The 12,777-nt window shown below is 41.5% G+C and overlaps 1 protein-coding gene across 2 annotated transcripts in view; it reads left to right on the forward strand.

Moving 5' to 3' along the window:
* Positions 1 to 3,415: 3,415 nt before the first annotated feature.
* The window catches only part of slc17a5 (solute carrier family 17 member 5), a 37,736-nt gene continuing 28,374 nt past the window's right edge, over positions 3,416 to 12,777 (forward strand). For both annotated transcript variants that reach the window (XM_043680479.1, XM_043680488.1), the window contains exons 1-2: positions 3,416 to 3,657; positions 6,447 to 6,643. In XM_043680479.1, the coding sequence (XP_043536414.1) occupies positions 3,600 to 3,657; positions 6,447 to 6,643 (255 nt within the window). In that variant the 5' untranslated portion in view covers positions 3,416 to 3,599. The remainder of the gene's footprint in view (positions 3,658 to 6,446; positions 6,644 to 12,777) is intronic.

Raw genomic sequence — 12,777 nt, forward strand, 5'->3', positions numbered from 1 at the left:
TTGTGAAACTTGAAAAGGTTTACAAGGATGCTGCCAGAGTTGGAGGATTTGAACTATAGAGAGATATTGAGTAAAAGCTACTTTTGGAATATTGCGCTCATATCTGGTTTCCATCCTATCGGAAAGATTTTGTGAAACTTAAAAAGGTTCAGAAAAGGTTTACAAGGATGCTGCCAGAGTTGGAGGATTTGAACTATAGAGAGATATTGAGTAAGCTGGGGCTGTTTTCCCTGGAGCGTCAGAGGCTGAGGGGTGACCTTAAAAAGGTTTGTAAAATCATGAGGAACAAGGATAGGATAAATAGACAAAGTCTCTTCCTTGGGGTGGGGAGTCCAGACGAGAGGGCATAGGTTTAGGGTGAGGGGAAAAATATAAAAGAGACCTAAGGGGCAACATTTTCACACAGAGAGTGGTACGTGTATAGAATGAGCTGCCAGAGGAAGTTGTGGAGGCTAGTACAATTGTTATTTAAAAGGCATCTGGATGGGTATATAAATAGGAAGAGTTTGTAAGGAAATGGGTCAGGTGCTGGCAGATGAGACTAGATTGGATTGGGATGTCTGGTCGGCATGGACGAGTTGGACCAAAAGGTTTGTTTCCGTGCTGTACAACTCTGTGACTCTAATACTGATTGACTATAACCAATTCATTGATATTGTCCTGAGAGAGGACACTGAAATAGGAGTATTATTGTTGGTGATATTTCTCAAGGGTTTTGAGATGTAGATCGTACAAGTCTGTGTCTATAAACGTACAGGGGTGCTGTTAACACTACAACCAGCCTGTAGACCATGAGCTTGGTGTTAGGTTTAAGATTTTTGTCATCGACACTTGAAAGGTCTGAGAAATACTCTTATAAAACTTCAGCACTTGGAATTCAGTTGCAATATTCAAGTAGTGTGTTTATTACACATGGCCAATGCTGGACAGTCCAGACTCTTCTCCACCAAGGTTCAAAAGAGCAGAGTTTATATATGATTTCATCATCAGTTACAATTCAATAGTATTATATTGGCAAAGGCCATAGCACAATGGCTTCTCGTTGACTGGTAACTGTGTTCCTATACTTGGTATTGATCTTTCAAGAGACAGTAAAGAATGTATATGTATTCTGCATAAATGTGTTCCTGTGCATTGTTTGTGTCTCCTATTTCTTAATCGAGTCACCCTGCATCATGGTTTGTGTATGTTTGGTAACCTAGCTGCTGGTCCTTACTGGCAGTCTAAAATTAATCAAACTTTTGCATCTTCATACTGGTTTCAGATCCATACGTCATTAATTTTTTTTGTTTTGTTTACCCTACATCCAAAAATGCTCGTACACACTACTGAATTTTTCCTCTCCCATCACCATAAAAAATAGTCTTAGTCTCTGGATTACTAGCCCAGTGATATTACCACTATTCCATCTTCACCAAACCCTGCTTCATTATTTATGACATTCTTAGAGGATGTATGCCTGTGCTTAGATATACCTCAGCAGGTCAGGCAGCATCCAGGGAACAGGAGAATCGACGTTTCGGGCATAAGCCCTTCGATTCGTCGATTCTCCTGTTCCCTGGATGCTGCCTGACCTGCTGCGCTTTTCCAGCAACACATTTTCAGCTCTGATCTCCAGCATCTGCAGACCTCACTTTCTCCCCTTAGATATATCTCCACAAGTGGCTCACTGGGAAAGAGGACTCTGTGATTGAATCATTATTGTCTGTAGCATCTTTCAGTTAAGTACTTAAAAGGAGTGATCAGGTAAGGGAATAATCAGGATAAAAGACTACAGTAACTGGGATGGAAGCTATTGGTGATAACAAAAGATAGGAATATGTGAAGTCGGATGTTATGGACCTATGCACAGGATAATTTTAATATGGGTACATCATTGCCAAAATATTGTTAAAAAAGATTGTGCTCTGTAGTCAAATGAACTCATAGAGTCATACAGATGTACAGCATGAAAACAGACTCTTCGGTCCAGCCTGTCCATGCCGACCAAATATCCCAACCCAATCTAGTCCCAGCTGCCTTCACCCGGCCCACATCCCTCCAAACCCTTCCTATTCATATATCCATCCAAATGCCTTTTAAATGTTGCAATTGTACCAGCCTCTACCACTTCCTCTGGCAGCTCATTCCATACACGTACCACCCTCTGCATGAACATGTTTCCCCTTAGGTCTCTTTTATATCTTTCCCCTCTCACCCTAAACCTATGGCCTCTAGTACTGGACTCCCCCACCCCAGGGAAAAGACTTTGCCCATTTATCCTATCCATGCCCCTCATAATTTTGTAAACCTCTTTAAAGTCAGCCTCCAATGCTCCAGGGAAAACAGCCCCAGTCTGTTCAGCCTTTCCCTATAGCTCAAATCCTTCAACCTTGGCAACATCCTTGTAAATCTTTTCTGAACCCTTTCAAGTTTCACAACATCTTTCCGATAGGATGGAGATCAGAAATGCATGCAATATTCTAACAATGGCCTAACCAATGTCCTGTACAGCCGCAACATGACCTCCCAACTCCTGTAACTCAATGCTCTGACCAATAAAGGAAAGCATACCAAATGCTTTCTTCACTATATATGCCTGTATTTAAAATCTAATTATCTCACACTGTCACTTCTTTCTTTAGGAAGTTATTTGAAATGAAGATCTGAAGAAAAAAACAACTTTAAGCCTGTAAGAGGAAATTAAATATTAAATTACTTGAACACAAGTGCTTGAAACATAATGATGTATGAGTTTCATATAATAGGTATTAGCATATTTACAAAAGATTAAAATATGTTTGCTAGTATTGGTTATACAAGGACATTTTACAATAAGCCGAGATGTCCATTCTCAGGACTTGTTACTTAAATTCTTTCACTTTGTGTCTTTCATTGTTGTTGATTTATTACATGCAATATCACAGGGGATGGACAAGCATTGTTCAAAAATGCACTAAGGTCACTCATGACAAAGTGATGTTGCAAATGGTCTCACTCCAACCCTGGCCGGACTATCTTCTGCAATGCTGGAAATGTGTTGCTGAAAAAGCGCAGCAGGTCAGGCAGCATCCAGGGAACAGGAGAATCGACGTTTCGGGCATAAGCCCTTCTTCAGGAATGGCTTGTCTACTGCCTCTGAACCTAGCATTCGATTTCCTATACATATTACCCCTAGTTGACATTATCTCTAAATATGAGAGCTCCACACGGATTCTAAAAGCCTGGTTTTACCTTACCACTGTTTATCTTGACCCCCACCAACATTGTAAGCCAAATTGTTCAATGTCCATTTCTGAGGGAGCTTCAGTTTCCTTCAATTCAACTTTGGGAAGAGCAAAGACATAATCTTAGGGTCGCAGTCACAAATTCTGTTCACTTTGCATCCCGCTACCTGATCAAATTGCGGACTCTTTCTAGTTTCCACAAATGATTGGGTTAACTGGCACGAGACACTCAGAGGAAGGCTCGAGTTCCTTCGTGCACGAGGACGTCACCTGACCAACGTCTCCCTGGGCGCGGGCACGCGGCGGGTGCTATGGAGACGTGCGCGTGATGGGAAGTCCGGGCCCAGGGCAGGAGGCGATCCGAGTGTGAGGGGAGTTGCTGGTGTCTGCGACATGGAGGGTTCCGGGGATGAGGATATCCAGCCGCTCCTTGACAGGGAGCGGAGGAAAGGTGCGTGACCGCGGCTTGTTGGACAGTGTCGGTGGGTGCTGTCACCCGACTCCCAGGGCTGCCCTGTAGCTACCATTCTCTTAAGATGTGTCCCGGCCGCAAACATCTTCTCTCCTCCCTCCCCCTCGGAAAGACTGCAACTGTTTTTGTCACTGACTACAGCGTAGTCATTAAAAAAGCGAAACGTCTGCTCGCCCCGTCCTAGATGTGCTGGCTCTTTGAAAGCATTCTCATCCCCGGAACGATTCCCCTCTGTCCTCATTTGAGGTCATCCCCCCCCCTTTCAAAATATATATTTTATACGTGTCCCCTCGTCGTTCAATATGCCATTCCCCATTTTAATTACCTTTTACTTCCTGATCTCTCGCATCGTTGGTTCATTTCTCCACCAGCATTGTCAGATTATCTCCTCGGAGGCTGTGCCCTGCAATGGAAGAGCTTTTGTTTTAAGTTCCCTGCTCAGGTGCTGAGGTAAACTTGGGTTTTAACATTCTTTTACGTTTATCTGTTATTTGCATCTGTATTTGGATTAGAACTGCTGTGGACATTTTCTTTAGAGAATTCACTGCTCATAGAGTCGTGGAGGTCTACAGCGCAGAGAAGGACCCTTCGCCCCGACGCATCTACTTGGGTCAAAATCAACCATCTAACAACTCTAATCCCATTTTCCAGCGCTTGGCCTATTGCCTTGTATGCCTTGGCAACGCAAGTGCATATCTAAATAATACTAAAATGTTTCTATTACTCATACAGGCAGTGAGGTCCACATTACTATTACTGAGTGAAAACATTTCTCTTCACATTCTCTCTGGCCCCTAACCATAAATCTCTATGCCATCTGTAGGTACTTTCCTGTGTGTATTCATTGTTTTGCATTACAAATTATTTAACCTAGGAATGCAGTGCTGTACTTGTATGGCACAATATGCAATATTTTATGCATACAATCCTTACTGTGTGGAAGCAGGCCAGTTGGCCTATAAAATCCATACCAATCCTCCCAAGAGCATCCCACCCAGACTCGCCCTATCCCAATAATTCCCTAACAAACCTACCTAGCCTACGCATCCCTGGACATTATAGGCAATTTAGCATGGCCAGTTCACCTAACCTGCACATCTTTGGACTGAGAGGAAACTGGAGCACTTGGGGGAAACCCGCTCAGACACTGAGACCGCAAACTCCAGACAGGCAGTTTTTCCAATGGTGGAATCTAACTTTGATCTCTGGTGCAGTGAGGCAGGAGTGCTGCCCCAATTTTACATTGACTTTTTGGACAAAACATGTTCTCAGGAACCTAAGTCTGGCTTGAACATTGATTTCTAAAGTCATTTTTCACTGAAAGTCATTTCACTAAAAGTCATAATTTGCACAACTCAATCAAAATCTCATGATTTTTAAAAACACTTAATCTCTCAACTTCCAATCAAGAGAAAATAACCACCATTTCTCCAATCTTTCCATATAAGCACATGCAGGAGGTGGGATTAGTTTAGAATGTTGCCATGGTTGGCATAGACCTGGTGGGCTGAAGGGCCTATGCCTGTACTGTACTATTCTATGTTGTCCTATGACTAAGGCCCCCCAATCCATGGCCACATACGATTCAAGCTCCATTGCATTTCCCAGGTTTTGACATCCATGCAGTCTATTGCTCAAACTTGAATACAATTTTCCATATTTGTTTTATTTGACATTTCAAAGCTTGACATAATGTCCTCGTGTACATATTCTCTTGCATTGCAAAGTCAAAGGTTCATTATGTTTTTAATAAAACTTGTCTTGCCATCTTCAATTCATTTTTTGTAAATTTGGGAGATTTATGAATACTAAATGTTACAGAAAAAAACGTAATTAAAGGTTTCACCATACACCTATCTCAGCCCAATAATAACGAACCTTTTAACACACTTTTTCCTTATTGATAGGGGAGTTATTAGTAAATGCAGTTGGTGGATTGGCAAATTTATAAATGGCAACAGTTTGTAATGAGTACTTGAAATCATTAAGTTCTAAAATGCTGAGCTCTGAACTTCAATGTGTCTGAATCGCTAGTTAATGTTTAAATGAAGAAATCGTAGTCTCTAAGTTTTCTAATTATGCTTAATTACTTTTTAAATTATGCTTAATAAATCTGATTGACCTCAATGACAAATGATCTCATTGTGCAAAGGCTTTGCCGTCATGGTTTTTCATATTGTAAAATATTTTGTAGACAAATTATCCTTTGGCTTCTGTCTTCATGATGTAAGTCTCAAGACAGGATTTGAATTAAGAAATTGCAGCATACATTAATTTATTTTCATATATTGAAAGCAGTAATGGTGTGTCAGTGAACAAAACCAGATTCATTGTTAAAAGTTGCAAGAATTAGAATGGCTGATTCTGAAACACTAGAGTTACAGTGATGTAACTTTGCTCTAGTCTCCAAAGGTAGCAGTGTGTATATTTCCAACCTATTACTTATTGGGTGAATTTTTATGGTTTTTCTTTATCTTTTCAGCAGGGTGTGTAGCTGTGAATGGAAGCAATGTGCCCTTAATAGTTTATACTACTAAAAAAAGAGACTGAAGGGGTTAGAAAAGCATTGAGTGAAAAGCATTTAAAAGACCAACAGATGAAGTAGGAAAGCATATTTAGTTCACTGATTAATTTATTTTTTCAACGCTGTTGTTCTATGGAAATGTGCCACCATTTCACGTTTCTGCCGAAATCTCTAGTTTTATTATTAAATTTGAGACTGTATGTAATGTTAGATTGATATATTCTATTCTCAATATTCCCTTCAGTTTCAGCATGCTGCTCAGCTCGATGCAACTTGGCGATTTTGGCCTTTTGGGGATTTTTTGTTGTGTACGCACTACGTGTGAATCTCAGTGTAGCAATGGTCGAGATGTTAGATAATAATGCAACATCATTGAAGAATGGGAGTGTTGAGGCATGTCCACCACATTCCAATTCTACTCAACAAAATTATGTGAAAAAGGTAAGATAAACTGTCGCTGATTTGTTCATTCAGATGAGCTAATCAGTATTTGTGAAAGGTAGTGGAAAAAAAAACCTTTTAGCACAAAATATTTTTAGTGTGTTTAGTTAACTTTTTTCTTTTTGTATATGAGCTGATGCTCAAACCTGATGCTATTATGTAGGTGTCTTTGGCTGCATTTTTAACTTGGCATTTCTGGTGACTGATGATTTCTATCAACGTTTTTGCTATAAATGCTGTGTCTTACAATCTTGTACTCCACAATCACCTGATGAAGGAGCAGCGCTATGAAAGTTAGTGCTTCCAAATAAACCTGTTGGACTATAGCCCAGTGTTGTGATTTTTAACTGGTGACTGATGCAATGTACAATTTAAGATACTAGTGCTTTGAATTCCCTTTCGTTATATTGTTGATCAGGGAGGAGAATCACAACAGTAGCATTGAAATGACTGCCTGTACAATTTTTCAAAAGTATTTTGACTGTTGGACTGGGCAGCTGTTCATGATTTCCAGTTAATGCTTTGACTCTTGACAGAATAAAACTATTTGAGTGAAGTCTGCAGGACAAAACATCTAGTGCCTTATAAAATAGCACCAGTGCTTTCAAATGGAATTTGCTGTACAGATAGCTCTGTCCGAAATTTACTTAAAATGATACTAAGTCCTAATCTTAATGCAACTGACTGTTTGTTTAGTTTATTTGAAATGTGTGACAGTGCCTAGAATTTGATGATTTAATTAGTGGTTATGTAACTTTGGAAGTTTTGCACAGGTATATTTAGCATGATCCCACTTGTATCATATGGTTCCAGTGGTAGGAAGATGCAATTGGAGAGGATTAGGAACAGAGTGGGAAAAGTGGAGGCTGCTGTTGGAGCTTATAGCAGAGTGGGAACACTAGTTGTGTAAGCTTCTGTAACTGATCATTGCAAATTTGGATATGAGAAACATAGACCATTTGTCCCTTCAAACCTGCTCTGACATTCAGTATGATCATGACTGAATGTCCAGCTGAGTATCCTATTTCCATTTTCTCTCCATATCCTTAGGTCCCTTTTAGTCTGAAAAACTGTATCTAACTCTTTGAGAACATTTTGATGTTTTGGTCCTAACCACTTTTTATGGCAGAGAATTGCACAGGTTTATCACTCTTTGGGTGAAGAAATTTCTCCTCTTATCTTCAGTAGTTGACTGCATACTTTTAAACTGTGATCACTTGTTCTAGACTTCATGGTCATTGGGAATATCCTTCCCGCATTTACCCTGCCTAGTCCTGTTAGAATTTTATAGTCTTCTAAATGACAGTGAATATAGACCACTAAGCCAGACTCTTTAGTGGGTGATGGATTCTTAGGGGAATGTAGCACGAACAGCCAAGTGTCTGGCATTGAGACTGGCTTTAATGTAATGAGGGGTACATCTGGTTCCAAGCGATGGACTTTGTTAGGGGATTCTAGTCTGAGGTACAGACAGACGTTTCTGTGGCCAGCAGCGAAAATTCAGAATGGTGTGTTGCTTCTCTGGTGCCAGGATCAAGGCTGTCTCCGAGACGGTGCAGAATGTTCTGAAGGGGGACGGGCCATCAGGAGGTCATTATGCACATTGGAATCAATGACATAGGAAGAGAAAAGGTTGAGATTCTGAAGGGAGATTAGAGTTAGGCAGGAATTTTAAAAAGGAGGTCTTTGAGAGTAGTAATATCTGGATTACTCCCGGTCCGACAAGCTATTGAGGGCAGGAATAGGAGGTTAGAGCAGATGAATGCATGGCTGAGGAGGTGGTGTATGGGAGAAGGATTCACATTTTTGGATAATTGGAAGCTCTTTTGGGGTAGAAGTGACCTGTACAAGAAGGACGGATTGCACCTAAATTGGAAGATTTGCTAGAGCTGCTCAGGAAGATTTAAACTAGTAAGGTGGGTGGGGGGGGGGTAGGAGAAACCCAGGGAAATAGTGAGGAAAGAGATCAGTCTGAAACTGGTACATTAGAGAACAAAGGCGAGTCAAAGCAGAGAACAAGGTAGGACTAATAAATTAAACTGTATTTATTTCAATGCAAGGGGCCTAACAGGGAAGGCAGATGAGCTCAGGGCATGGTTAGGAACATGGGACTGGGATATCATAGCATTTACAGAAACATGGCTTAGGGATGGACGGGACTGGCAGCTTAATGTTCCAGGATACAAATACTATAGGAAGGACAGAAAGGGATGCAAGAGAGGAGGGGAGTGGCGTTTTTATGGGATAGCATTACAGCTGTACTGAGGGAGGATATTCGTGGAAATACATCCAGGGAGGCTATTTGGGTGAGACTGAGAAATAAGGGAGGATCACCTTATTGGGATTGTATTATAGACCCCCTAATAGTAAGACGGAAATTGAGAAACAAACTTGTAAGGAGATCTCGGCTATCTGTAAGAATAATAAGGTGGTTATGGTAGGGAATTTTAATTTTCCAAACATAGACTGGGACTGCCATAGTGTTAAGGGTTTAGATGGAGAGGAGTTTCTTAAGTGTGTACAAGGAAATTTTCTGATTCGGTATGTGGATGTACCTACTAGAGAAGGTGCAAACCTTGACCTACTCTTGGGAAATAAGGCAGGGCAGGTGACTGAGGTGTCAATAGGGGAACACTTTGGGGCCAGAGAGCATAATTCTATTAGTTTTAAAATAGTGATGGAAAAGGATAGACCAAATCTAAAAGTTGAAGTTCTAAATTGGAGGAAGGACAATTTTGTCGGTATTAGTAAAGAACTTTCAAAAGCTGATTGGGCACAAATGTTCGCAGGCTGGAAAATGGGAAGCCTTCAGAACTGAGATAACGAGAGTCCAGAGAAAGTATATTCCTGTTTAGGGTGAAAGGAAAGGCTGGTAGGTATAGGGAATTCTGGATGACTAAAGAAATTGAAAAAGAAGGAAGCATATATCCGGTATCGACAGGATAGATCGAGTGAATCCTTAGAGTATAAAGGCAGTAGGAGTATACTGAAGAGGGAAATCAGGAGGGCAAAAAGTGGAAAAGAGATAGCTTTGGCAAATAGGGTTAAGGAGAATCCAAAGGGTTTTTACAAATACATTTAAGGACAAAATGGTAACTAGGGAGAGAATAGGGTACGTCAAAGATCAGCAAGGCTGATTGTGTGGAGCACAGGAGATGAGGGGGATACTAAACAAGTATTTTTCATCAGTATTTACTGTGGAAAAGGAGAAGCAAGATATAGAATGTCGGGAAATAGATGGTGACATCTTGAAAAATCTCCAAATAATAGAGGAGAAAGTGCTGGATGTCTTGAAACGCATAAAGGTGGATAAATCCCCAGGACCTTATCCGGCTTACCTGAGAACTCTGTGGGAAGCGAGGGAAGTGATTGCTGGACTTCTTACTGAGATATTTGTATCCTCGATAGTCACGGGTGAGGTGCCGGAAGACTGCAGGTTGGCTAACGAGGTGCCACTATTTAAGAAAGATGGTAAAGACAAGCCACCGAACTATAGAGTGGTGAGCCTGACGTTGGTGGGCAAGTTGTTGGAGGGAATCCTGAGGGACAGGATTTGGAAAAGCAAGGACTGATTAGGGATAGTCAATATGGCTTTATGCATGGGAAATCATGTCTCATAAACTTGATTGTGTTTTTTGAAGAAGTAATAAAGAGGGCAGAGCAGTAGATGTGATCTATATGGACTTCAGAAAGGTGTTCAACAAGTCTCCCCATGGGAGACTGGTGAGTAAGGTTAGATCTCATGAAATACAGGGAGAACTAGCCATTTGGATACAGAACTGGCTCAAAGGTAGAAGACAGAGGGTGGTGGTGGAGGGTTGTTTTTCAGACTGGAGGCCTGTGACCAGTGGAGTGCCACAAGGATCGGTACTGGGTCCACTACTTTTCATCACTTATATAAATGCTTTGGATGTGAGGATAAGAGGTATAGTTAGTGAGTTTGCAGATGACATCAAAATTGGAGGTTTCGCGGACAGTGAAGAAGGTTACCTCAGATTACAACGGGTTCTTGATCAGATGGGCCAGTGGGTTGAGAAGTGGCAGATGGAATTTAATTCAGATAAATGTGAGATGCTGCATTTTGGGAAAGCAAGTTTTAGCGAGGCTTATATACTTAATGGAAAGGTCCTCTGGAGTGTTGCTGAACAAAGTGACCTTGGAGTGCAGGTTCATAGCTCCTTGAAAGTGGAGTCGCAGGTGGATAGAATAGTGAAGAAGGCATTTGGTATGCTTTCCTTCATTGGTCAGAGTATTGAGTACAGGAGTTGGGAGGTCATATTGCGGCTGTACAGGACATTGGTTAGGCCACTGTTGGAACATTGCGTACAATTCTAGTCTTCTTCCTATAGGAAAGATGTTGTGAAACTTGAAAGGGTTCAAATAAGATTTACAAGGATGTTGCCAGGGTTGGAGATTTGAGCTATAGGGAGAGGTTGAATAGGATGGGGGTGTTTTCCCCGGAATGGTGGAGGCTGAGGGGTGACCTTATAACGGTTTAAAAAATCATGAAGGGTGTGGATAGGGTAAAGAGACAAAGTCTTTTCCCTGGGGTCGGGGAATCCAGAACTAGAGGGCATAAGTTTAGGGTGAGAGGGGAAAGGTATAAAAGAGACCTAAGGGGCAACCTTTTCACAGAGGTTGTATGGAATGAGTTGCCAGAGGAAGTGGTGGAGGCTGGTACAATTGCAACATTTAAGAGGCATTTGGATGGATGTATGAATAGGAAGGGTTTGGAGGGATATGGGCCAGGTGCTGGCAGTTGGGACGAGATTGGGTTGGGATATCTGGTCGGCATGGATGAGTTGAACCGAAGTGTCTGTTTCTATGCTGTACATCTCTATGACTCTGTGACTCTCTTCCTATGAGGTAAAAACAATGACTGCAGATGCTGGAAACCAGATTCTGGATCAGTGGTGCTGGAAGAGCACAGCAATTCAGGCAGCATCCGAGGATTTTGATTTTGCCTGTCCTCGGATTTTGATTTTGCCAGCACCACTGATCCAGACTCTCTTCCTATGTCAGTCATCCCAGGAATCAGTCTAGTAAACCTATGTTCCATGCCTAAAGTCAGAGCAGGTAAGGAGTCCAAAACTGCACTCTGTGCTCCAGATGGGGTTTCACCAAAGTCCTGAACAAGTGCAAGATATCCCTGCTCCTGTACTCAAATCCTCTCGCTATAAAGGCTAACACACTATCTGCCGCTTTCGCCACCAGCTGCATATACATGTTTCCTTTCAGCATCTAGTGTACAATGACACCCAGATCTTGTGCACCTCCCACATTGTTAATCTTGCATCATTCAGATAATTTGCCTTCCTTTTTTGGCTGGAAAAAGTGAGGACTGGAGATCAGAGCTGAAAATGTGTTGCTGGAAAAGCACAGCAGGTCCGGCAGCATCCAAGGAACAGGAGAATCGACGTTTCGGGCATGAGCCCTTCTTCAGGAATCAGGAATTTCTGATTCCTGATTCCTGAAGAAGGGCTCATGCCTGAAACGTCGATTCTCCTGTTCCTTGGATGCTGCCTGACCTGTACTTTTCCAGCAACACATTTTCAGCTACCTTTTTTGGCTAACAGGCTAATTAACTATTCGCACATTATATTGCTTTCTTTTGCTGAAAGTTGATTTTGCAGATCAAGGTCAAAGTTCTGTGACCAGCCCTCAAGAACTTTGCATCTCAAAGAAGAGATATAGAGCAGGTAGTGTGTTCATTGTTCTAGTAACAAAAAAAAACTGAAACAGCAGTGTGGAACCTAAAATAGCATCTCCTCTTCAGCTTAGTATGTTAACAAACATTTCAAAATTAAACTACCTAATGAAAGGAGAAGGTGTGTTCCTTATTTTCACTTAACATTTGGACATGACAGTCCAATGACTGCTGTGGATTAGTTGCTGTTTGAAATGGCCGAGTAAGGATTCCGTTGTCACCAGTAACACCATGAGGGCAGTTTGGAATAAGTGATAAATGCTGGGCTTGACAACCACATTCTGTAAAAGAGTTTAAAAAAAAATGCAATTCAACCTTCAGAGATGGAGAGTCAGCAGAGAAGGGAGTTCAAGAATTTAGGGAGAAGAGGTGCCGACACCATTAGTCAGTCACTCAATAAACATAAATGTTTAGTTTTGACCACTTT

Source organism: Chiloscyllium plagiosum, chromosome 3 (genome assembly GCF_004010195.1).
Source record: "Chiloscyllium plagiosum isolate BGI_BamShark_2017 chromosome 3, ASM401019v2, whole genome shotgun sequence".
NCBI lineage: Eukaryota > Metazoa > Chordata > Chondrichthyes > Orectolobiformes > Hemiscylliidae > Chiloscyllium > Chiloscyllium plagiosum.